Below are 23,311 nucleotides of genomic sequence, written 5' to 3'. Positions count from 1 at the left end.
TGTCTATATGCTGCTTCTGCTTTTTAGCCTGCATGTAGTCCTGTTTTGCAGCTTCTCCAGGTTGGCAGCTCATTTTTAGGTACACTTGGTGCTGCTCCTGGCCTGCTCTTCTACACTCCTTATTGAACTAGGATTGGTCACCTGGCTTGATGGTAACGGTAGAGTGAGGGATATGCCGAGCCATGAGGTTACAGATTGTGGTGGAATACAATTTTGCTGCTGCTGATGGCCCACAGTGCCTCATGGATGCCCAGTTTGAGCTGCTAGATCTGTTCTGAATCTATCCCATTTAGCACGGTGGTAGTGCCACACAACACGATGGAGGGTGTCCTCAGTGTGAAGACGGGACTTTGTCTCCACAATGACTGTGCGGTGGTCACTGCTGCCAATGCTGTCATGGACAGATGCATCTGTGACAGGTAGATTGGCGAGGATGAGGTCAAGTAGGTTTTTCCCTCATGTTGGGTTCTCTCACCACCTGTCGCAGGCCCAGACTGGCAACTATGTCCTTCAGGACTCAGACAGCTCGTTCAGTAGTGGTGTTACCGAGACACTCTTGGGGATGGACATTGAAGTCACCCAGCCAGAGTACATTCTGTGCCCTTGCTACCCTCAGTGCTTCTTCCAAGTGGTGTTCAACATGGAGGAGTACTGATTCATCAGCTGAGGGAGGGCGGTAGGTGGTAATCAGCAGGAGGTTTCCTTGCCCATGCTTGACCTGAAGCCGTGAGACTTCATGGGGTCCAGAGTCAATGTTGAGGACTCCCAAGGCCACTCCAGCCCGACTGTATACCACTGTGCCTCCAACCCTGGTGGGTCTGTCCTGCCAGTGGGACAGGACATACCCAGGGATGGTGATGAAGGAGTCTGGGACATTGGCTGAAAGGTATGATTCTGTGAGGATGACTAAGTCAGACTGTTGCTTGACTAGTCTGTGGGACAGCTCTCCCAATTTTGGCACAAGTCCCCAGATGTTGGTGAGGAGGACTTTGCAGGGTCGACTGGGCTGGGTGTGCCATTGTTGTGTCGATGCCGGGTGGCCTGTCTGGTTTTATTCTTATTATTATATTTTGTAGCGGTTTGTTACAACTGAGTGGCTTGCTAGGCCTTTTCAGAGGGCAGTTAACATTGCTGTGAGTCTGGAGTCACATATAGGCCAGATCGGGTAAGGACGGCAGATTTCCTTTCCTAAAGGACATTAGCGAACCAGATGGGTTTTTACGACAATCCGATAGTTACATGGTTTAAAAAAAAAAAATCTTAATTCGTTTTCATGGGATGTGGGCATCGCTGGCAAGGCCAGCATTTATTGATCATCCCTAATTGCCCTTGAGAAGGTGGTGGTGCACCGCCTTCTTGAACCACTGCAGTCTGTGTGGTGAAGGTACTCCCCTGTTAGGTAGGGAGTTCCAAGGTTTTGACCCAGCGACAATATACTTTTAAGTCAGGATGTTGTGTGATTTGGAGGTGGTGGTGTTCCCATGCATCTGCTGCCCTTGTCCTAGGTGGAAGAGGTTGCAGATTTGGGAGGTGCTGCCAAAGAAACCTTGGTGAGTTGCTGCAGTGCATCTTGTGTAGATGGTACACACTGCAGCCACGGTACATGTTTATGGTGCTGGGATGGGGTGACAATCAAGCAGGCTGCTTTGTCCTGGATGGTATCAAGCTTCTTGAGTGTTGTTGGAGCTGCACTCATCCAGGCAAGTGGAGAGTATTCCATCATGCTCCTTACTTGTGCCTTGTAAATGGTTGAAAGGCTTTGGGGAGTCAGGAATCAGGCGGTGGGGCACTTGCCACAGAATACCCAGCTTCTGACCTGCTCTTGTTGCCACAGTTAAGAACTGGCACAGGCAGGATTATCTTTTGGTCCAGTTAAGTTTCTGGTCAATGGTGATCCCTAGGATGTTGATGGATTCAGCAATGGTAATGCCATTGAATGTCAAGGGGCGGTGTTTAGACTCTCACTTGTTGGAGATAGTCATTGCCTGGCACTTCTGTGGCACAAATGTTACCTGCCACTTATCAGACCCAGCCTGAACGTCATCCAGGTCTTGTTGCATGCGGGCATGGACGGCTTCATTACCTGAGGAGTTGTGAATGGTTAATGGTTACCATTAATGAAACTAGCTTTTTATTCCAGATTTATTTAATTAACTTAATTTAAACTCCCCAGGTGGGATTTGAAATTAACTTTCTGGATCATTAGTCCAGGCCTCTAGATTACTAGCCCAGTAATATTACCACTATGCTACCGTTCCCACAGAGACAAGCATTTTGGTGCTCCAGTGTACAATGGAGCAGTAGCAAATGATCCGTGTCCATGATTCTCCACAGCATGAGCCCCGAGCAGAGAGGGAATGTAAACTGGTGGGCAATGTGACCCATGCTACACTTGGGCGTCCCCTAACTGTCAGCTCAAAAAAAAAGACGGACGCAAAGTAGATCACTCAACTATCTTGTCATGGCTTGTCCTATCACGTGATTGAGAACAGCTTCAAATTAGGGGAGAAAAATTGTTTTAAAGGGTTGGGGGCAGGGGCTGGGGGGGTGAAATTAACTACTAAATTTACAGACTGTCAGTTACATGCCAATGTTTTTCCAAGGAACTTGAATAGGTTGTATAGTGTGGGTCCATCTGTTCTCTCAGTGAAGGAGCAGTATGTGATATGGAGGCTTGTGGTACTGCTTGGTGAATAACTGGGCCCTATCTTAAGTCCATCACGGACATTGGAAAGGTCAGCATGGAATATGTTGAAAAAGCTTTAATTGTGAGGTCATGTGATAAGGTCTTGACCTCAGATTGGTCCATCCAGTAAGGCAAGCACTTCCTCTGAGGAAAGGGGGAAAATTGAACAGCGAATCCGTATTGCTCTCATTGACCAGTTCAGCAACCTGTGATTCTGGAGTAGTGCATGGCATGCAGGCTATTAGAAACACTGAGCCTTAACTGCAAGATCATCGTTCTCAAATCTTGGGTCACTATTTTGGCTTGATTCCAGAGAAAATTCCCACTGATCAGTAAACTGTTTGTTGTTAGAAGGTATCGCACAGCCTATCTTGTTCTAAGAAATGGCACAGGCACAGACAGGATTATCTTTTGGCTTCCAAATGTGTGGATTATCAAAATAATAAAGCTTTACAAAACCAGTAGCATCAGGTTGTGTGTTCACACCCCAATTCTAGAGCAGAATCTAGGCTGACACCTCAATGTCATACTGAGGGAGTGCCACATTGTCAGGGATGCTGTTCTTGAAATGTCAAACCAAGGCCCTATCTGCTGGTTCAGGTGGATATTGAAGATCTTATGGCACGATTCAAAAGAGAGCAGGGTGTTCTCCCGGGGTCCTGGTCAACATAGCTCCCTCAACCAACACCACTGAAAAAGAGATTAATTGGTCATTGATGTCACTACTGTTTGTGGGATCCTGCTGTGCTAAGAGCGGGCAGGACAACAGTCACGGTACTTCACAGTAATTAATTGTATATGAAGTGCTTTGAAACGTTTCTGAGAAAGGTGACAATGCTCTGTAAAAATGTAATTCTTTCTTCACCACAGCAAGGGGCTGTTCCTCCTAGCTGGGGTAACAGGTCCAACAGAGGACCTCGCATCAAGCTATTTTATACTGTAATACAACTACATTTTAACAATATTTTGATGTAATTCGTTTAAAAATGATACACGGATGAGTGGGATGTGGAGTTAAGAAACATTTTATAAGCAGTTTGGTGAGAGCGAGCGCTTTTCATCATTACCTGATGCACACACTTGTACAGACGTGTACATTACTGGGACCTCCCCTGGGGCCGCGGGGTGGGATTGCTCTTACCTGGCTCTGTGAGGTAACTCTGATCTTGTGCTTCTTTGGGTAGCGCTGACTCGGATATAAGGACTGGTTGTGGGGCTGCGCACCAGACACCGGGACACCACCGCTGGGATTCGGGGTCAGCTCCAGATCACATCGCCGTTCAGTCTCCGCTTTGCTCCAGGGTGAGCTATTGGGGGTTATTGTAATACGGGGGGAGGGGGTTATTTCAACAGAGAAGGGTTATTGTAATAAGAGGGGTGGGGGTGTAACAAGGGGGGCCACGGGGCATAGCTCCCCACCCCCCACTACTGAAATGTGATCATCTTGTCCAATATTCTGCCCATTTTGAGTGAGGTCAGCGCCTGGTTGTGTTACGGAGGGAACCGGCCGTCGGAGCGTTTGCTTGTTGGGGATTTGAGGGGAAACCCACTGGGGTAGACTGGACCCCCATGGAAATGAATAGAGCCGGTTCATTGATAGAGAGATTGGCAATCGATTGAAGTTCTGACCAAAGGTCAGAAACGTGAACTCTGTCTCTCTCTCTCCATGTGCTGCCTGACCTGCTGAGTAATCCCAGCATTTTCTGTTTCTATTATTGAAGGAGTAGATTTGGTTTATTAGACCGTACGATTTGAATGAACAGAATTGGGTTCATTTGCAGACAGACTGAGGTGAGTGGAGTTTAGGGAAAGTGTTCAGGACCCGTGTTAACGTGTTCGGTTTTCACAAATACAATCTGGAGCCCCGCTAAATTCACAGGTTGAGGGTGAGCTGGACACTCGAGTCCTTCTAACTGAAAGGGAGGAGGATGGTAAAGGTAGAGTCTTGTGTTCACAGGGAGCGCTGAGATGTGATGAGCGACAGGATATATTCCGGTTACTGCTGCAGCTCTTTAAACATAGTTTCGAGATTACCGAGTACGAAAGGCATTAACAATCCTGGACTGAGAGGTGGGGTGTAACGGAACCTCCCAGGACCGGCCTGGTCAACGCATGAAACCAACCTTGAATTGTTGCTGCTCCCATCAGCAGTGACCCTCTCCAGTCTCAGCTCTCCACTTCTGCACATTGAATTTAAGGGTCATCTTATGCCACTGCTTCGGGCAGGCAAACCTTTTTGTAATGTAAATCCGGAGAGCCCCGCACCTGTTTTGAAAGCCAAGGAGCGAGTCTCTCCGAGTGGAAATACACTTAAACTCACCAAATCTGTTCTTAGTCCACTTCTCGGGACCCAGTTACAGAGTGACCTGGTCAGAAGCTTAGATTTTCTAAAAAAAAACTGTAAATATTGGGAATTCAAATAAAAACCGAACCTGCTGGAAATACACACCAGTCCTGTCAGCATCTGGGCAGGGAAAAGAAAGGTAAATATTTTCGTTGGAGACCCTTCGAGAGAGCTACAGCGAAAGCGTGTCAACCCTCTGATCCGGGAACAGGCAATCCTGAAAAAGGGAGGCAACAGAAAACAATTCAATGAATTACAATCAAATGTGCCTTTAAAAAAGTTCTAAAGAATGATACAAATTGCTTTAACTAGTCTGTACACTTCTAATGGTGGAGCTGGCAGTCTGGGGACAGCTATATTCCGGATATATTTGCGGCGTTTCAAAGGCAGGGTCACTGAATGTGTTTCTTTTTTCCATTTCGCCTCCTCTCCGCACTTCCCGCTGCCGTCAGTGCAGCAGCACGGAAATGTTTCAACACTCTTTATTTCAGTAATTCTGTAGAAATGGCCAGTATCGATTGGGAGGGCAGTATTTTTTTTAAATGACAGAAATAGGGGAGTGCAGTATTTTGCACAAGAATAATCACGGATTACACCTCACCGTGAAATGTTAATTTAAAGTGGTTCCTGATGGTGAAGCAAAGGTTCCTAATGGTGAGATGTTCTCTCTATACGGGGTCCTGATTGAGAGTTCCCAGACAAAGGTGTGTGTCCACACAGGGAACTCCCATGATCTCATTGAATGGCGGAGCAGGCTCGAAGGGCCGAATGGCCTACTCCTGTTCCTATCTCTATGTTTTCCACTTTGTGAGTCAGTCAATTTCGGAGTGTAAGTGGTTAAGAAATCTCTGTGTTTCAGATTCCTCTCGAGGCGGCACCATGCAGGGGACATTGTTGACGCTGTTGGTCGCCTCCATTTGTTTCACCAGAACAGTCCAAATCAACTGGGGTGCCTGTGGCAAAAAACCTGTGCAACAAAATTTCAGTATGTCTCAGGTTAGTAGTGCTAATGTTCATTCTATAGCTGCGTGGCACCCCTTCAATTTACTTTGTGTAAAGAAGTATTCCTGGCAGCCTCCGAAAGGTCAATAAATAGCGTCTTCCAAAAGGGATTGGATGGTTCGCACACCGTCCATTCACCTCCGGGACCTGGATTTGAACCCAGGCCAGCTATAGAGGTCCGAAGTGAAATTAGTTTGGGTTCTTGCAAAATAACAACAGAAAATGCTGGAAAAACTCAGCAGGCCAGGCAACATCCGTGGAGAGGCACTTTACAGCCTTCCGGACTCAATATCGAGTTCAACAATTTCAGATCATAACCTCGGCCCCATTACACTTTTGTATATTTTTTATCCACACCTTTGTTTTGTGCCCTTCCCCCTTTTTTTCTCTCCCACATGGCAGCTGTCTCCCATTCTGCCAGCGCATTTCACACCTAATCTAGAGCCGTCTTTTGTCTCTTCACTAGTCCTATCACCATCTCGTCTCATTTTGAATACCTCTTAATGTCTCTTCACTTCTCTTTCGTTCTTTAATCCCCATTTCCCAGCCCCCCAAACTGGCCTTTTAATCTGTTTCATTTCCTGTGTTTTTTCTCAGTCCTGACGAAGGGTTTCAACCTGAAACGTTGACTCTATTTCTCTCTCCATGGATGTTGCCTGGCCTGCTGAGTTTTTCCAGCATTCTCTGTTGTTATTTCAGATTTCCAGCATCCGCAGTATTTTGCTATAGTACTTGGGTTCTTGCAGCCCGGCTCACCTGGTGGGTGTACAATTCGGCACAAATAGGGCTACAACACTTTAGTGCTGGTTCTCCAACACCCAACCCTTTGAGCGTGGCTTCCTCCTGGGAGCATGGAATCACTGAATTAACTAACCCATATATTGCCAGATAGCACTGGTGTTGTTATCCTGTTTACTCTCTCTGCCCATCAATGTAACCTTTCCAATAACTTTCTTAAATCTGCCCAATTTAGCTGAACAATGTTTTGCCTCAAATACCTTAAACTATTGCAATGTAACTTCCATTAAGTTGATCTAACCAAATATAGCAAACACTTTCATTTATGTAAATAATTTTAACGGCTACAATTCTGCTGCACAAACATGTTCTTAAAAATTCTAACCGTCAAGGGAACTTTTTTCTATATAAAACTCTGTACCAGCATTTTTAGTCGGAATATTGCTGATAACTGTATCTCAGGGGCTTTAATACAGGGTCAGCTGCAAGACGGGGAGGATGTCCATTTTGTTTTGCATTGTGCATTGGTAAAAATTGGTACAATTTGGATTATAAACCAGTGGTTTGGAAAATAATATCAGCTGTAGTGTTCCGTTGGGTCCCAGGGAGCACTCATTGTTCAATATAGATAGAGGTCATTTTTGGAAGGGGCACAGGATTGTCTGTTAATATACAACTGCCTCTGCATTGGTTGTGAGCTTGGGGTTGCAACCCATCAGATTAAGAAACATAAAAATAGATACATTTCGGGTAATATCCTTTTTTAAAAAAAAACAATTTAAGCATATTTCAGACTTTACCCCTTAACATTTGCCATCTCAAAATAATTCTTAGACCAACAGACTGTGATCAGGATATGGGAGACCAATAGGAATTTTTGGGAAAGGCTCAAAGCAAAAAGCAAAAAGCAAAAAGTGTTGCTTCATTTGCTGCAGTGGAATAGTTTTCAAATTGACCCACAAAATGGGGATGCCTGATTTTAAATTGGGAGTGTTGGCATATTTAAGTTGCCATGGTGTGGAGATGCCGGAGTTGGACTGGGGTGGACAAATGTAAGAAGTCACACAACACCAGGTTATAGTCCAACAGCTTTATTTGAAATCACAAGCTTTCGGAGCGCTGCTCCTTCATCAGGTGCCTTCTCTACTGGAGAGACCAAACATTGATTTGGTTACCATTTTGCCAAACATCTCTATTCTGTCTGAAAGTATGGTCTGGACCTTCCTGTGACTTGGTGGCACTAAAAGCTCCCTTCCTATTCTCGCTCAGACATTTCTATCTTTAGCTTTCTGAATTACCTCAAACAAGTTCAATGTGAAATCAGGACCACCATGATTGGGAATTTCCCTGAAACTGCTCCCGCTACACTGGCGTAACTTCACTGGAAGTTGGGTACTCTTCAGCCCTTGAAACTGATAATCTTCAGACTACAATTGATTCCTTTAATTTTTATCTTTGCCATATTATCCCATTCAAATTCCACTGCATTTCCTTACATTGCAGCTGTTTCACTTACCTTTCATATTTTCAGTGCCTTTTCACAGGCCGAACTCACACATTTTTTGCCTATGATCCAGTAGTTTTTGCTTTTTGCTGGATTTTCAGAAGCTGTTGGCAGGCTGTAAAAGCCAAGAGTTGCCTGTTTATAAAAATAATTACTGTAGCAGTACTCTAGATCTTTACCTGTTGTTCGCCCCCCACTCAATAACCGGCAAAATTCTCACTCCGAAAACTACAGTATACAGTCGTTTATAAGTTTTGTTTTACTGTTAAGTAATTAAAGAGTTATGGATTACCCTCAACTGGCATTACTGTACTTAATCAAGCATCTTCCACCATCCATTTAACACAACATTCTGTAGGTGAGTACCCAATTATACTGCACATTTCTTGATTTTTTTTATTTTTGTTTGTTAAAAATAGCCTCGATATACCTCTCCGTTATCCGGAATTTTTTATCAACCGGCACCATCCCGGTCCCGTCGGTGCCGGATACCAAAGAGTTTCCTGTAAAGAGGTTCTCCTGTCATCCTCTACAAGCTGACAAAGGATTACCACCCAAAATATAACCTGTCCATTCTCTTTCAGCTGCTGATGAGACAAGCCGTGAATTTTCTGTTTAATTCACTCTCATAAATAATTGAAATCCCATAGAGACGAAAGGCGATAGGTCCATACGAGGTTCATTTTCTTCATGTTCCCTTCATTGAAAATAACACTCCTCTTTGTAGGCCCAAATCCCACACCATTTCCTAGTATAGAGGACAAGCAGGTGATTTGCTCCCATATTTCTGCCTATAATGCTTTGTAACCATCTACTAGGAGGAGTTGCAGGGAGCACCAACAATCTCATGCACCTGTTTATCTTCTAATAGAGCAGAGCCCCTCCTGGTGTAGCTAAATTTGGTAATTTGGTGTGTGGAGAATCATGGTTACAAAACCATGCCACATACCACCAGTGGACTGTTTAGCTTTATATCGTTCTTGTGGTGGTATTTTGAGGTATTGGCCTGTATTTTGCAGTCAGCGGTGAAGTGACAGCACTCGCCACTGACCTCAAAGAAAGCTGTCCACAAAGTTGCAACAGGCTCTGTGGCATCGATTTCCCTTTTGCCGACATGACTTTCTATCTGGCGCCATCTATAGGGGATCTGCGGCATCCAGCAACAGTGATGTCATCAAGCAGGCTGAGCAGCCAATCACATTGAAGCATTCTCGCAGACAGCAAACTAGAAGTAAAAAGCAGGTTTTATCATTCACATTCTAACAGTTTTACAGAAAGCAAAATAAAGAGTGGGATTTACACATAGGATTAAGGTAGAAACTGAAATATCATTAACAAAGTTAATTGCTATTGTTTTAAAAATCTATGGAATGGAAGGAATGAGACTCCACAATATAAAATTAGTTTTTCAGGGTCAGAAAGGTAAATATGACTTACTACGCTGTTAAAAATTCAGTTACACCTCATTGAATAAGGCTTAACCTTTTCAAGGGTTTTTGACAGTGAGAATTGTGCGTAAAACATTGAAGTTCACGTCAAATCATTAATTCTAATTGATTCCATCTGAGAAGACTGCAACAGCGCCCCCTGTGCAGGAGCGGGGTATCACTGACAGCAACTTCCGATTTCTGCAGTTAAATGTGGCTCAATGTGGAGCACTCTCGCCTCTGAATCAGAGTCTAGGCTGACAGTCCAGTGCAGTACTGAGGGAGTGCAGCACTGTTGGAGCTGCTGTCTTTCTGATTAGATGTTAAACCGAGGCCCTGTCTGCTCTCTCAGGTGGACGTAAAAGATCCCATGACACTATTTAGAAGAGCAGGGGAGTTATCCCCGGTGTCCTGGCCAATATTTATCCCTTGATCAACATCACAAAAAAAGAGATTATTTGGTCATTATCACATTACTGGGAGCTTGCTGAGTGCAAATTGGCTGCCACATTTCCCACATTACAACAGTGACTCCACTTCGAAAATACTTCATTGGCTGTGAAGCACTTTGGGACGTTCTGAGGTCATGAAAGGCGCTATATAAATGCAAGTCTTTTTTTTAACTGCGCATGAGCAGACGCCAGAAGTTGTTGTCACTTTTACACAGTCATGATGGCGAATGCTGCTAGTTTCACCATCATTACAACCACAAATTCCAGGCCAATGTGTTTTCAGTGTTGATTTACTTTTTAAGTTAGCATTTGATCCTGAACGATTTGTGCACAGACTCATTAAGCTAATATGTTTGTTTCTTTTTCATAGTATTTGGGAACATGGTATGAAGTTGAACGATCTGGCAAAACCACTGAGTCAGGCAAATGCATTTTAGAAAAATACAGCCTGAAAGAAGGAAATAAGGTAGAGCTTCTCACTCAGGTGATTAAGTAAGTACTCCAGAGGTATCTTTTAAACGTTACCTAAATATTTCTCTACAGGATGAAGGGTTTCGATCTGAAACATTGACTCTATTTCTCTCTCCACGGATGTTGCCAGTCTTGATGAAGGGTTTCGACCTGAAACGTTGACTCTATTTCTCTCTCCACGGATGTTGCCTGACCTGCTGCGTTTTTCCAGCATTTTCTGTTGTTATTTCGGATTTCCAGCATCTGCAGTATTTTGCTTTCATATTCGGGTTAAATGTGGATTCTGTTTGTAGTACGCACATCAAAGGGACCCCAAACACAATGGCCAGAGATCATTGCATCTGAGATTGTGGGGAGGATTCTTCTCTCTGATCCCGACCGATTGCAGCAGATAACAATGAAAAACCTGGGCCATGAAGCCTACTGCTGCCTCATTGACTGGGATTTCTCTCATCCCATCTCCACTGGGACTGTCATAGGTCACTTCTTCCCTGTCTCCCACAATGTAAATAGTGGAGAGGGAGGGAGGCCTGGTCCCCAGTGGATTTCCCTCCCTTCCACCTTGCTTCCTGCAGCTTCCCCAGACTGCCGTGTGAAAGCTGACCCCAGGAAACGGTGGTAAAGGACCCGAGTTCCTCCAATGGAGGGAAAGAGGTTTGTATGGCCTCTCCTTCTAATCAGGCCCAGCACTTACCGGCTGAAGGTCTCGGTCTCCACTGAGGCCTTTAGTGGGAGCCTTTGTTCCGATCTTCAGGACACTTCTGCCCCTTTACGCTCCTTCACCACCTCTTCTGATGATGTAGTGAAGTCCCGGCTGCAGCACTACTGAAGCTTCCTCATATGCGCCGGCAGGTCCTCGATGGTGGAAATCTCACTGGGATCCCATCGTTCATGTGGAATGAAGCCAGGAAAATGGGTCAGAGTTATACATAGAAATTCATCGAAGTTACAATATGGAAACAGGCCATTCGGCCCAACCTGGTCACCTCGGCGTTTACCCTCCATGCGAGCAAATAGTTCTAATCATGTTTACCCATCCTGTTCCTTCAACTCTTTTTTCTTTCTTTTCACCATTCCAATCTAATCTTGAATGTTGGCATCGTCTCTGTCACAACCACAAACCCTGGAAGTGGATTCCACAGCCTCACAACACAGTGTGAAGAAGTTTCTCTTGCCCTCGTTCCACATTTTTACACTTAATCGTGTATCTTGTAATCTTGCTCATTGCTCTTGAACCCTCAACAACTGGAAACCTTCTATCTACCCTGTCCCACCCTTTTCATTACTTTAAAAATGCCTTACATATTGCCCTGTAAACTGCGTTGTTCTGATGAAAAATGACCCAATTTATCAAGTCTTCATATTTGTATTACCTCCTACCAGGCAGCATCACATTTAATCTGTGTTGTACCCTATCTAGAGCTTCAAAATTCTTTGTATGGTATGGAGCCCAATACTGCAGTCATAAGGTTTTATATAGGCTTATCAGAACCTCTTGGCTTTTAGATTTTATACCTCTTGAGATAAAACCTAGCATTCTATTAACCTTATTTTACACCTTTATCAACTTGAAGTGCTGCTTTTAATGTTTAGTGAACCTGTACCTCCAAGTCCCTCTGCTCTTCCACAGCACCGAGCCTACTTCCATTCAGAGGATTATTACTGCTGTTATTATTTTACCAAAATGCATCACCTCATAGTTAGTGACATTGAGTTCCATCTGCCACTTTTTGGCCCATTCCTCCATCCTATCAATATCCCGTAGCAGCTTCATTTGGTCTTCTATAAAAAATTAACTATTCCTCCTATTTTGGTATCACCTGCAATTTCGACACCACTCGCTCTAGGCCTATATCCAAATCATTGATATGCGCAGTGAACAGAAGTGGCCCCAGAACTGAACCCTGAGGGACACAAGTACCCACTTCCAACTATTCTGAAAAATTGCCCTTAACTGCTACTCTTTGTTTTCTCCCTTCTAACCAATTTTTTTAATCCAATTTGCTATCATCCTACTAATTTCATACCCCTTAATCTTCTCGAGTAATCTCCCATGTGGAACCTTGTCAAAGGCTTTCCTAAAGTCCATGTTCACCATATCTACTGCATTTCCCCCGTCTACCATGTCTGTTACATTCTCAAAGAATTCAGAGCTTAGTCATGCATGACTGTCCCTTTTGAAATCTGTGCTGGCTACTTCTAACTATTGTCTCTTTATCTAGATATGTGGTGACTTCATCCTTAATTAAAGACTCTAAAATTTTCCCTACCACAGATGTTAAGCTAACTGGCCTGTTATTAGCTGGATTAGCTCTGCCACCCTTTTTAAAAAAGGATACAACATTGGCCACTCTCCAGTCCTTCAGCACTCAGCCACGCTCAATAGAGCTCTGAAATATCATTTCTAGGGCCTTCCTTAAGTCATCCAGGATCCATTGGATGTATCCCATCAGGCTCTGATGCTTTGTCATCCCTTATCTAAAATTTTCCTTTTCTCCATCATAATATTGCTAATCTTGCTCTCTCTCAACCACTCTAGGATTCAGCTCCTCTGCAATATCTTTCTCTTTAGTAAAAATTTGTTCAATATCTGTCAATTTTTGATCATCTTCTACAAATTGACAATCCTCACTTCGCACGGGTTCCACCTATCTTTTAACAACTTTTTTTACCGATATATTTGTAATAAAGTTCCTTTTGATAGTTGTTGAATTTTTTTCCTCATACTTATCCTTTATCCTTATCGGTGGCATAGTGGTTAGCACTGTTGCCTCACAGCGCCAGGGACCCGGGTTCGAATCCGGCCTCGGGTGACTGTCTGTGTGGAGTTTGCACATTCTCCCCGTGTTTGCGTGGGTTTCCTCCGGGTGCTCCGGTTTCCTCCCACAGTCCAAAGATGTGCGGGTTAGGTTGATTGGCTATGATAAATTGACCCTTAGTGTTAGGGGGGGATTAAATACGTGGGGTTACGGGGATAGGGTGGGATATGTGTTGGTGTAGGGGTTACGGGGATCAGGTGGGATATGTGTCGGTGCAGGCTCGATGGGCCGAAATGGCCTCTATCTGCACTGTGGGGTTTCTGTGATTCTGTGATCTCACTCAACCTCTTCTTATTATTTCATTTCCTTTTTTAGTATTTTCCTTATTATCTTCCTAGTTCTCAGGCTTTCTCCTTCAATCTTATTTGGTTTCTAACCTCTTTATTTATCCATGACTACGAGTCGTTTCCTTTTTTAATGGAATATACTTTATTCTATACCTTTGCAATGTCTTTTTAAATAAATACCCCATTGCTACTCTATGGTCCCGTGTGCCAATTTCTCCTCGGCTTTCTGAAATCTTGCCTAATTTAATATAGTGTTCTAGTGTTTGTACTTACTATTTCCCTTTCTAGTTTGATCTTAAACCTAATTAAATTGTGGTCTCTACTCCCAAGGTGCTCACCCACATTTAGCTCATCTACCTGATCTATTTCATTGCTCATTATCTGATCTAGCAATGCTTCCGCCTGTGTAGGCCTACTGACACACTGCTTGACGAAAGAGACCTGTACATATTCTGTTCCCTTTTCCCCCTTTACTCCCTCTCTGTCCCGATCGATAAGGGGACCGTTAAAATGTCCCAGAACAATAACTTTGTTGTTCCTATTGATCTCTCTAGTCTGACTACAGATTTCCTCCCCACAATCTGGAGGTTTCTAATACACCCTTACTACGGTAACAAGCCCCATTTTATCCCTGAGCTCCAACCATATTGACTCGGTACTCCTTCCTTGTCTACATCAACCTAAAGGAGGGGGAAGAATTTCTGAAATGTGTTCAGGAAAATTTCCTTGATCAGTATGTTCTTGGCCCAATTAGGAAGGAGGCATTGCTGGATCTGGTGCTGGGGAATGAGGTGGGCCAGGTCGACCAGGTGTCTGTGGGAGAACACTTGGGTACGAGTGATCATCGTATCATAAGATTTAGATTAGCAATGGAGAGGAGCAAGGAACAATCTAGCGTGGAACTTCTAAACGGGAATAGGGCTAACTTTAATGGGATGCGAAAGGATCTAGCCTGGGTAAAATGGAACCAAAGACTGACAGGAAAAATTGTAACGGAACAATGGGTGATCTTTAAGGAAAAGATGTTCCAAGTACAGGCTAGGTACATTCCAACAAGAGGGAAGGGTAAGTGAATCAAAGCTCCTTGGATGATGAGGGAGATAGAGAAGATGATGAAACAAAAAAAGAGGGTTTATATCAGGTGAATTCTTCAAGGGAGAACCAGACCAAATACAATAAGTTAAGGGGGGGAAATGAAAATGAAAGTAAGATTGGCAAAGAAAGAATATGAGATTAGAATGGCAGTTAACATAAAAGGGAACCCAAAAATCTTCTACCAGCATGTAAACAGTAAGCAGGTAGTAAGAGGCGGGTTGGGGCCTATTAGGGACAAAGAAGGTGATATATGCTTAGAGGCGTAGGGCAAGGCTAGAACACTCAATCAGTACTTTGTATTGGTGTTTACTAAGGAGGTGGATGCTGACAAAATATCGGTAGAAGTGGAAAAGGTATTAGCAATGGAAGGGGTGAAAATTGATAGACAGGATGTACTAGAAAGGCTGGGTATGCTTAGAGTGGATAAGTCGCCTGGTGCAGATGGCTTGCATCCCAGGTTGCTAAGGGAATTGGCGGAGGAGATTGTGGAAGCGCTTGCCATAATTTTCCAATCTTCCCTAGATACGGGGGAGGTGCCTGAGGATTGGAAAGTGGCAAATGTGACACCATTGTTCAAGAAAGGGTGTAAGGACAATCCTAGTAACTACAGGCCAGTCAGTTTAACATCAATGGTGGGTAAAGTTTTAGGAACAGTAATCAAGGAAAAAATTAACCGGCACTTGGAGAGGTTTAAGCTAATTAAGGAGAGACAGCACTGATTTGTAAAAGGCAGATTGTGTTTGACTAATCTAGTTGACAAAGTACCACATAGAAGGCTGGTTAACAAAATTGAGGCTCATGGAATAGGTGGGTCAGTGGCAGCTTGGATAAGGAATTGGCTTAAGGACAGAAAACAGCGAGTTGTGGTAAATGGCTGTTTTTCAGACTGGAGGATGGTAGACAGTTGTGTTCCCCAAGGGTCAGTGCTGGGGCCACTGCTTTTCTTTTGATATATATAAATGACCTGGATTTTGGAATACAGAGTACAATATCTAAATTTGCAGATGACACCAAACTTGGGGGGGTGGCAAACAGTGATGATGATACCAATCGACTGCAGCAGGACATAGAAAGGCTACCAGAATGGGCAGACAAGTGGCAGATGGAATTTAATACAGAGAAGTGTGAGGTGATGCACTTTGGCAGAAGGAACAGGGAGAGGCAATATACACTTAATGGCACAGTTTTAAAGAGTGTGCAGGGACAGAGGGATCTGGGAGTTAATGTGCATAGGTCCCTGAGGGTGGCAGGACATACTGAGAGAGCGGTTAGCAAAGCATATGGGATCTTGGGCTTCAAAGATAGAGGTATTGAATACAAAAGAAGGGAAGTTATGCTGAACCTTTATAAAGCGCTGGTTAGGCTACAACTGGAGTATTGCATTCAGTTCTGGTAACCACACTTTAGGAAGGATGTGAAGGCCCTTGAGAGGGTGCAGAGGAGATTTACCAGAATGGTTGCAGGGATGGGGCATCTTAGCTACAAGGACAAGTTGGAGAAGCTGGATTTGTTTTCATTAGAGCAAAGGAGGTTGAGGGGTGATTTGATAGAGGTGTACAAGATTATGATGGGTTTGGATAGGCTAGACGGGGAAAGGCTGTTCCCACTAGTTGATGGTGCAAGGACTAGGGAACACAGATTTAAGGTTTTGGGCAAGTGATATGGGGGGATGTGAGGAAATTTTTTTTAATGCAGCGAGTAGTGAGGACCTGGAACTCGCTGCTGACAGAAGTGGTGGAAGCGGAAACACTCAATGTTTTCAAGGGGAGACTGGATAGGCATGTGAGGGAAATAAACGTGCAGGGCTACGGGGATAGAGCGGGGGAATGGGACTAACTGGATTGCTTCACAGAGAACCGGCATGGACTCGATGGGCCAAATGACCTCCTTCTGTGCCGCTATGACTCTATTGGGGAGAAATTCGGTATCGCCCCATTTGGGGCATAATTATCGTCTGGGCGCAAAGTTTAGCGCCTGGCGTTAATTATCGCCTCCGACTGCAAACTTGGCTTCTATCGCCCCTGGAGGTGATTGGAGCGCTAAATCAGGCGCTACACACCTCTCAAGCCACTATTAAGCCAAGGAGTGAGGTGCTATGTCGGAGCGCTGGCGAAGCTCATATGATGTCAGTCAGCAATGGAACACAGACACACTGGTGCCGGCCAATTCTTAAAGGGGAGGGTCAATCTTGCTCTCCAGCCACACCTTGCTCATTGCAGCCTTGAATCTTGGCCTGGAGAGACCTGTACATCAAATCTGCTGGAAAGAACAATGGAGAGGCCCAGGGAAAGAGCTCAGAGTGCAGCCCCCATAGTCACTTCTAAATCGATGCAAGGAAGATCAAATCAAAATGAACCTGCAAAGTGCTGCTCAGTACCCAAAACTCCTCAACACAGCATTGAATAACTCCAGAAGTCTCTCTCTTTCTCACTCAATGCGTGGTGCAAAAATGTCACCGACAAAAAAGGGCAGGAAGCAGTTGCCTTTAAATAGTGCTCCCCCAGTCCCTTCCCGACTGCAAAATGCTCCCCTCAACCTGTCGTTGCTAGCGGCAGGCGGTAAGGCAGGGGCGCCACTCAATATCCAGTCCGGAGCTCTACCGGGGTGTTGCACGCTCGACTGACATCATGATCTGTGGGTGCAGGAGATCGTGGCGGTAGTGTTTAGTGCCGCCGCTAAATGTCTGGTAAATTTCGCGAGCGGCGCAAACATTGCTGTGCCCGGGCGCTAGTTGCTTTGTGCCCCATTAGCGCCCTCTTAAGGTGCTAATGGGAGGCGCAAACCAAACGAATTTTCCTCCCTATTGAAGGGATAATTACAAGTCCTATCCCTTTTCAGGCTACCCCAGATCAGCTGTATTCCCCAGACATTCACCTTCAGCTAAAGTTAAAGATAGCCGAATTCTATAAGATGCTTAAATGGGTCTAAAGGTTCAGACTATCTCTCCCTAAAGGAAAGGAATGACGTGAAGATGCTACCGTCCTCCGGATAGCACTTTTAATAAGTTTAACTAGACTGTAACCTTCCGGATATTTTGAGGGTCCAGAATATGCCCCAAAATTCTGCAACTCCTTACAAAAGCGTGTACAGAAATTGGGTTCATGAGATTGATACAGAAATACTTTGTGACAATTCTAAAAATATATAGTTTTATTTAAGAGCCGACATTCAGTTAACAGCTGTTGATTCAATCGCAACTTTTACAGTTCAAAATACAATTAGCTTACACAATCTTATTCTCAGAGATCCTTATTCTCAAATCTTAACTTCGTTACATTTCCACACTTCTACTTATTCTTAATCCAGAATATCCACCAAAATCAAATACCTTGATTACCCGAGACTCAGAGTTGCAGGCTTACAGAGTGGTTCTGAAGCCGAGAATCGCTTGCCCATTTCCAGCGACTTCTGTTTTCCCATTTGTAAATCCTATCTTTTATACTTTTTTTTAGTGGTTTATTCTTTGAAGTTTTCTGCTGATGTAAGCTAATTATCTTATGCATTCTCTCTGTTGAATTCTTACTGATCTCATTGTCAATTTAGCTGCTGCATGCATAATTATGTCTCTACCTTTAGGTGTTCCAAAAACTTATCATAAAACACTATGACAGTAGTCTTTATTTGATGCCATTCTTATCGAAGGACTTTCATTCAATTCTTAATATTGGCTTAACTGGTTTTAGCAGACGTCATGACTCCTATATGTTCCAAGTTCAATACAAAAACAATGTAATTGCTTGGTGTCATCTATTGAAGTCATATCTTCAAAGTGCTCTGCAGGTATCATATTTACTACATGTAAGTTAAAGACACTTCAACTAGGGTGGTTGCTTGTTGTCTAGCTATCTCAATTGATTGCATATTTAATCGTGTTTCCTGTCTTATTTGATGTTACTTTTACAAAGGCACATGGTTTTTTAATATTCTGTGTTTCTGTTTCACGTGTAAGTTTTTAACATTTTACTTGGGTCATTCCATTGTGTTTCTCCTAAACTCCAGACCTTTTGGAAGCGCCAAACTGCTATTTCAGAAGGGCCATTGTTTTAGCATTAACAATCAATTCCCATTTCAAAGCTTGTTGTGTTTACAACTTGTGTTATCAAACCATCCCATCTCAGAAGCCTGTTTTCTGTTTGCAGTCGGTGTCTCTGAGCCTTTAGATTTTTAAACCCAGTATATCATGTATTAATAAATATCAGAATTCTGTTCATATTATGGTGTATCTCTTGAAATATGGCTTATTCCATCACACTATGACCCTTTCTACAGCATGTTGCGGTGGATATGAAGGGGCAGACAGAAGATCCGCCCCATTGGAAATCTTCCCCGAAGAGGAGAATTCACCCCTCCCCCCCCAATGTAACCCTCCCCCCACCCCCATGAATGTGTCTGAGGTAAAGAAATGGTGAAGTAAAACTACTGGGGTTACTCTTTTTTACATACAAAGCTGTTCTGTTTTGTGCAGGGATGATGGTGCTGTGGAAGTGTTTGACGGAGAATTAATTTTCCCTAAAGATTATGACAAAAAAGAAAGTGAAAAATCCAAATTTTACTTTAGAATCTCGAGCGGTAAGTATGCAAAAAATGTTTGAACTCTGCCTCTACTAGATTTCTTAGCACGATTCCCTTTGTGAGTCATTGTAGCTTCCCACCTTCCACCTTCAAAATAGGACAAGATCGAAGGGACACATGGTAGACAATTATTTGTTTGTACTGAGGGTTTCATTCGATACAGGTAACAGACACAAAGGGGGAATTTTAACCTGGAGAACCCGGCAAAAATATCAGGGCGCCGGGAAGCCGGCTCCAACCCGCCAACTTCCGCCTTTACCTGGAGAACGTTCGGCTGCTAGAGCGCAACCCCCTCGGGGGAGGTGGGTTGCCTATTAACATATGCTAATCACTCAATTGGAGCGATATTTCAACTGACTTTTAGATTTAACGGTGCATCCATGGGTTTCCCGGACTTCCTGAAACTTCCCAGTAAAAGCAAGCTGAGAACACAGCGACAATTGAGGGGGCAGAATCAAAAGCATGTAAACAACAACAACTTGTATTTATAAAGCGCCTTTAACGTAGTAAAACGTCCCAAGGCGCTTCACAGGAGTATTAGAAAGCAAAAGATTTGTCACCGAGCCACATAAGGAGAAATCAGGGCAGGTGACCAAAAGCTTGATCAAAGAGGTAGGTTTTAAGGAGCGTCTTAAAGGAGGAAAGAGAGGCAGGGGATTCCAGAGCTTAGGGCCTAGGCAACAGAAGGCACGGCCACCAATGGTTGAGCGATTATAATCAGGGATGCTCAAGAGGGCAGAATTGGAGGAACGCAGATATCACGTGGGGTTGTGGGGCTGAAGGAGATTACAGAGATGGGGAGGGTTGAGGCCATGGAGTGATTTGAAAACGAGGTTGAGAATTTTGAAATCGAGGCGTTGCTTAACCGGGAGCCAATGTAGGTCAGCGAGTTCAGGGGTGATGGGCGAATGGGACTTGGTGCGAGTTAGGACATGGGCAGCCATGTTTTAGATGACCTCAAGTTTACATAGGGTAGAATGTGGGAGGCTGGCCAGGAGTGCGTTGGAATAGTCAAGTCCAGAGGTAACAAAGGCCTGAATGAGGGTTTCAGCAGCGAATGAGCTGAGGCAAAGGCAGAGACGGGCGATGTTACGGAGGTGGAAATAGGCGGTCTTTGTTATGCTGCGGATGTGTGGTCGGAAGCTCATTTCAGGGTTAAATATGACACCAAGGTTGCGAATAGTGTGGTTCGGCCTCAGACAGATGTTAGGGAGAGGGATGGAGTCAGTGGCTAGGGAACGGAGTTTGTGGCAGGGACCGAAAACAATGGCTTCCGTCTTCCTAATATTTAATTGGAGAAAATTTCTGATCGTCCAGAACTGGATGTTGGATAAGCAGTCTGACAATTTAGAGACCGTGGAGGGGTCGAGAGAAGAGGTAGTGAGGTAGAGCTGGGTGTCATCAGCGTACATGTGGAAACTGATGCTGTGTTTTTGGATGGTGTCGCCAAGGGGCAACATGTAGATGAGAAATAGAAGGGGCCAAGGATAGATCCTTGGGGGTCACCAGAGGTAACGATGCGGGAGTGGGAAGTGAAGCCGTTGCAGGTGATTCTCTGGCTACGATTAGATAGATAAGAATGGAAGTCCCACCCAGCTGGACGACGGTGGAGAGGCGTTGGAGAAGGATGGAGTGGTCAACCATGTCAAAGGCTGCAGACAAGTCAAGAAGGATGAGGAGGGATAGTTTACCTTTGTCACAGTCGCAAAGGATGCCATTTGTGACTTTGATGAGAGCTGTTTCGGTACTGTGGCAAGATCGGAAACCTGATTGGAGGGATTCAAACATGGAATTGCAGGAAAGATGGGCACGGATTTGGGAGGCGACAACACGTTCAAGGACTTTGGAGAGGAAAGGGAGGTTGGAGATGGGGCAGTAATTTGCAAGGACAGAGGGATCAAGGGTTGTTTTTTTTGAGGAGAGGAGTGATGACGGCAGATTTGCGGGAGAGGGGGACAGTACCTGAGGGGAGAGAACTGTTAACAATGTCAGCTAACATACATACTGCAATAAATACTCAGTACTCACAGCTGTCTTCTTACTTGCTAGTGGAAAAGGGTTTGTTCACAGTATTTTTGCTGAGAGTTTACTTTCTACACTTTGGAAGCTTTCTGAATCACATCAGGATGGGTGGCACTTTGTCTGCCTTAGACTGGACCTCGGATGAGGACCATTATGACCAGCAGCCTGCTGCTGAGAGACCTGTAGCGGGACAGCAGAGAGGGCAGCAGAGAGGACACAGGGTGTACAGGCAGAGGCTGAGTTTCCTCGACATGTCCGAACAGCAGTGCTTCAGGGGGCTCAGGTTGTCGCATCAGGTGGTGACAAACATCTGCAGCCTGCTGGAAGAAGACCTGTTGCCTGCTGGACGTGGTGGCCATGCGTTACCAGTGGCTGTCAAAGTCACCACCGCCCTCAACTTTTTAGCCTCCGGATCATTCTCGGGCTCTGCCGGAGACCTATCCAGGATCTCCCAGTCGGCAGCCCACAAATACATAAGACAGGTGACCAATGGCTTGTTTGTCAGGGCCGGCAATTACGTGAACTTCGGCTGCGATGACGCCAGTAAGAACTAGCGGGCGCTCGGATTTGTGTTTCTGGCTTGTTTCCTGGAAGTGCAGGGTGTCATCGACTGCACACACGTGGCAGCCCCAGATCACCCAAGAGTATTCGTCAACCGCTAGGGCTTCCGCTCCATCAAGTTGCAGCTGGTGTGCAACCACAAAAAGATACTTCTGCAGGTGTGTGCAAGATTCCCAGGGAGCTGTCATGATGCTTTCGTCCTTTGGCAGTCCAAGCTCCCCGACGTCTTCGGACCTGCAAGCAGACTTAAGGTGTGGCTGCTAGGAGACAAGGAATACCCACTTCAAACTTAGCTGATGACACCATCAGAAATCTAACCAATGAAGCCCAACAGCACTACAATGAATGCCATATGACCACCAGATGCATGATCAAACAAGCTAAAGGTGCGCTTCAGGGGCCTAGATGGATCTGGAGGTGCCCTTTAGTAAGCACCAGCCAGGGTATCCAGAATGGTTGTGGTGTCCTGCGCTCTGCACAACATTGCGCAGCAGCGATGTTTGGACCTGCAGGAGGAACAAGACGCAGAGCACAGAGCCTCTTCGGATGAGGAGGAGGAGGAAGGCGATGAGGGCAATGCAGCACCAGCTGTTCACTTTGCTGCCCAGGATGCCCTTATTAATGTAAGGTTCACTTGGGTTGCACCAGTGGACCGATGTCGGAAGCATATGTAACGGCCACTCTTCCCGCCCCCTCCCAATGCCATTGATACAAAGCAGTCCTGCAAACCACCAACCAACCCTTGCACATTCTCCCATTGGTCCCCGTCAATTCATGTTTTCCCATTCATCATCAAACAAGTTACAAGGCGACTTGCCACCCAGCAACCAAGAATAGGCAAGATGGAAAAGTGGTGCAGAAGATTAAAATTTATATGCTTTAACGAAACAACAGAAACTTCACAACATTACATTTGCTCATACACCCATGTGCATACCCTTGTGCAACTACAAATCTTTACTCTTTCTTTTCCTAGCACATCTACGTGGTGCAACCCCTATGGCTTCAGCAGAGGTAGAGGCAGGCCACTCAGATCCCTGCTCTGACTGCTGAGATGCTCTTGCTGATGACCTCTGGGTTCTGGAGCCCGCGAGGGCCCCGCCAAATACTGCTCCACCTGCACCTGTGCAGGGGCAGACCAGACCATTGGGAGTCGAGGCAGCTTGTCGGGTACTGACTGAGGGGTCGGGGGGGAGGTGGCAATGGGTGAGAAGTGGAAGCGCTTTGCGTGGAGTCCCCACTTCCATGTCCCCTTTCACCATCATCCCTTTCATTGCCCAACCGCATTTTGCTGTTATCACTATGCTGGAGAGCACATCGGTGCAGAACAG

General features: G+C 44.9%; 1 protein-coding gene across 1 annotated transcript in view; it reads left to right on the top strand.

Annotated features, from left to right (window-relative positions):
- The first annotated feature begins 3,851 nt into the window (after positions 1-3,851).
- Positions 3,852-23,311, top strand: part of LOC147115599 (apolipoprotein D-like) — a 30,403-nt gene continuing 10,943 nt past the window's right edge. Inside the window, exons 1-4 of the mRNA XM_085989979.1 lie at positions 3,852-3,988; positions 5,890-6,026; positions 10,524-10,645; positions 19,291-19,394. Of these exons, the coding sequence (XP_085846105.1) occupies positions 5,910-6,026; positions 10,524-10,645; positions 19,291-19,394 (343 nt within the window). The 5' untranslated portion in view covers positions 3,852-3,988; positions 5,890-5,909. The remainder of the gene's footprint in view (positions 3,989-5,889; positions 6,027-10,523; positions 10,646-19,290; positions 19,395-23,311) is intronic.

The sequence above is a fragment of the Somniosus microcephalus genome, chromosome 6 (assembly GCF_052327205.1).
Source record: "Somniosus microcephalus isolate GS21.2 chromosome 6, FLI_Smic_1.0, whole genome shotgun sequence".
NCBI classification, from domain to species: domain Eukaryota; kingdom Metazoa; phylum Chordata; class Chondrichthyes; order Squaliformes; family Somniosidae; genus Somniosus; species Somniosus microcephalus.
The sequence above is the reverse complement of the archived record's forward strand: the minus strand, read 5'-3'. Positions and strand labels throughout refer to the sequence as shown.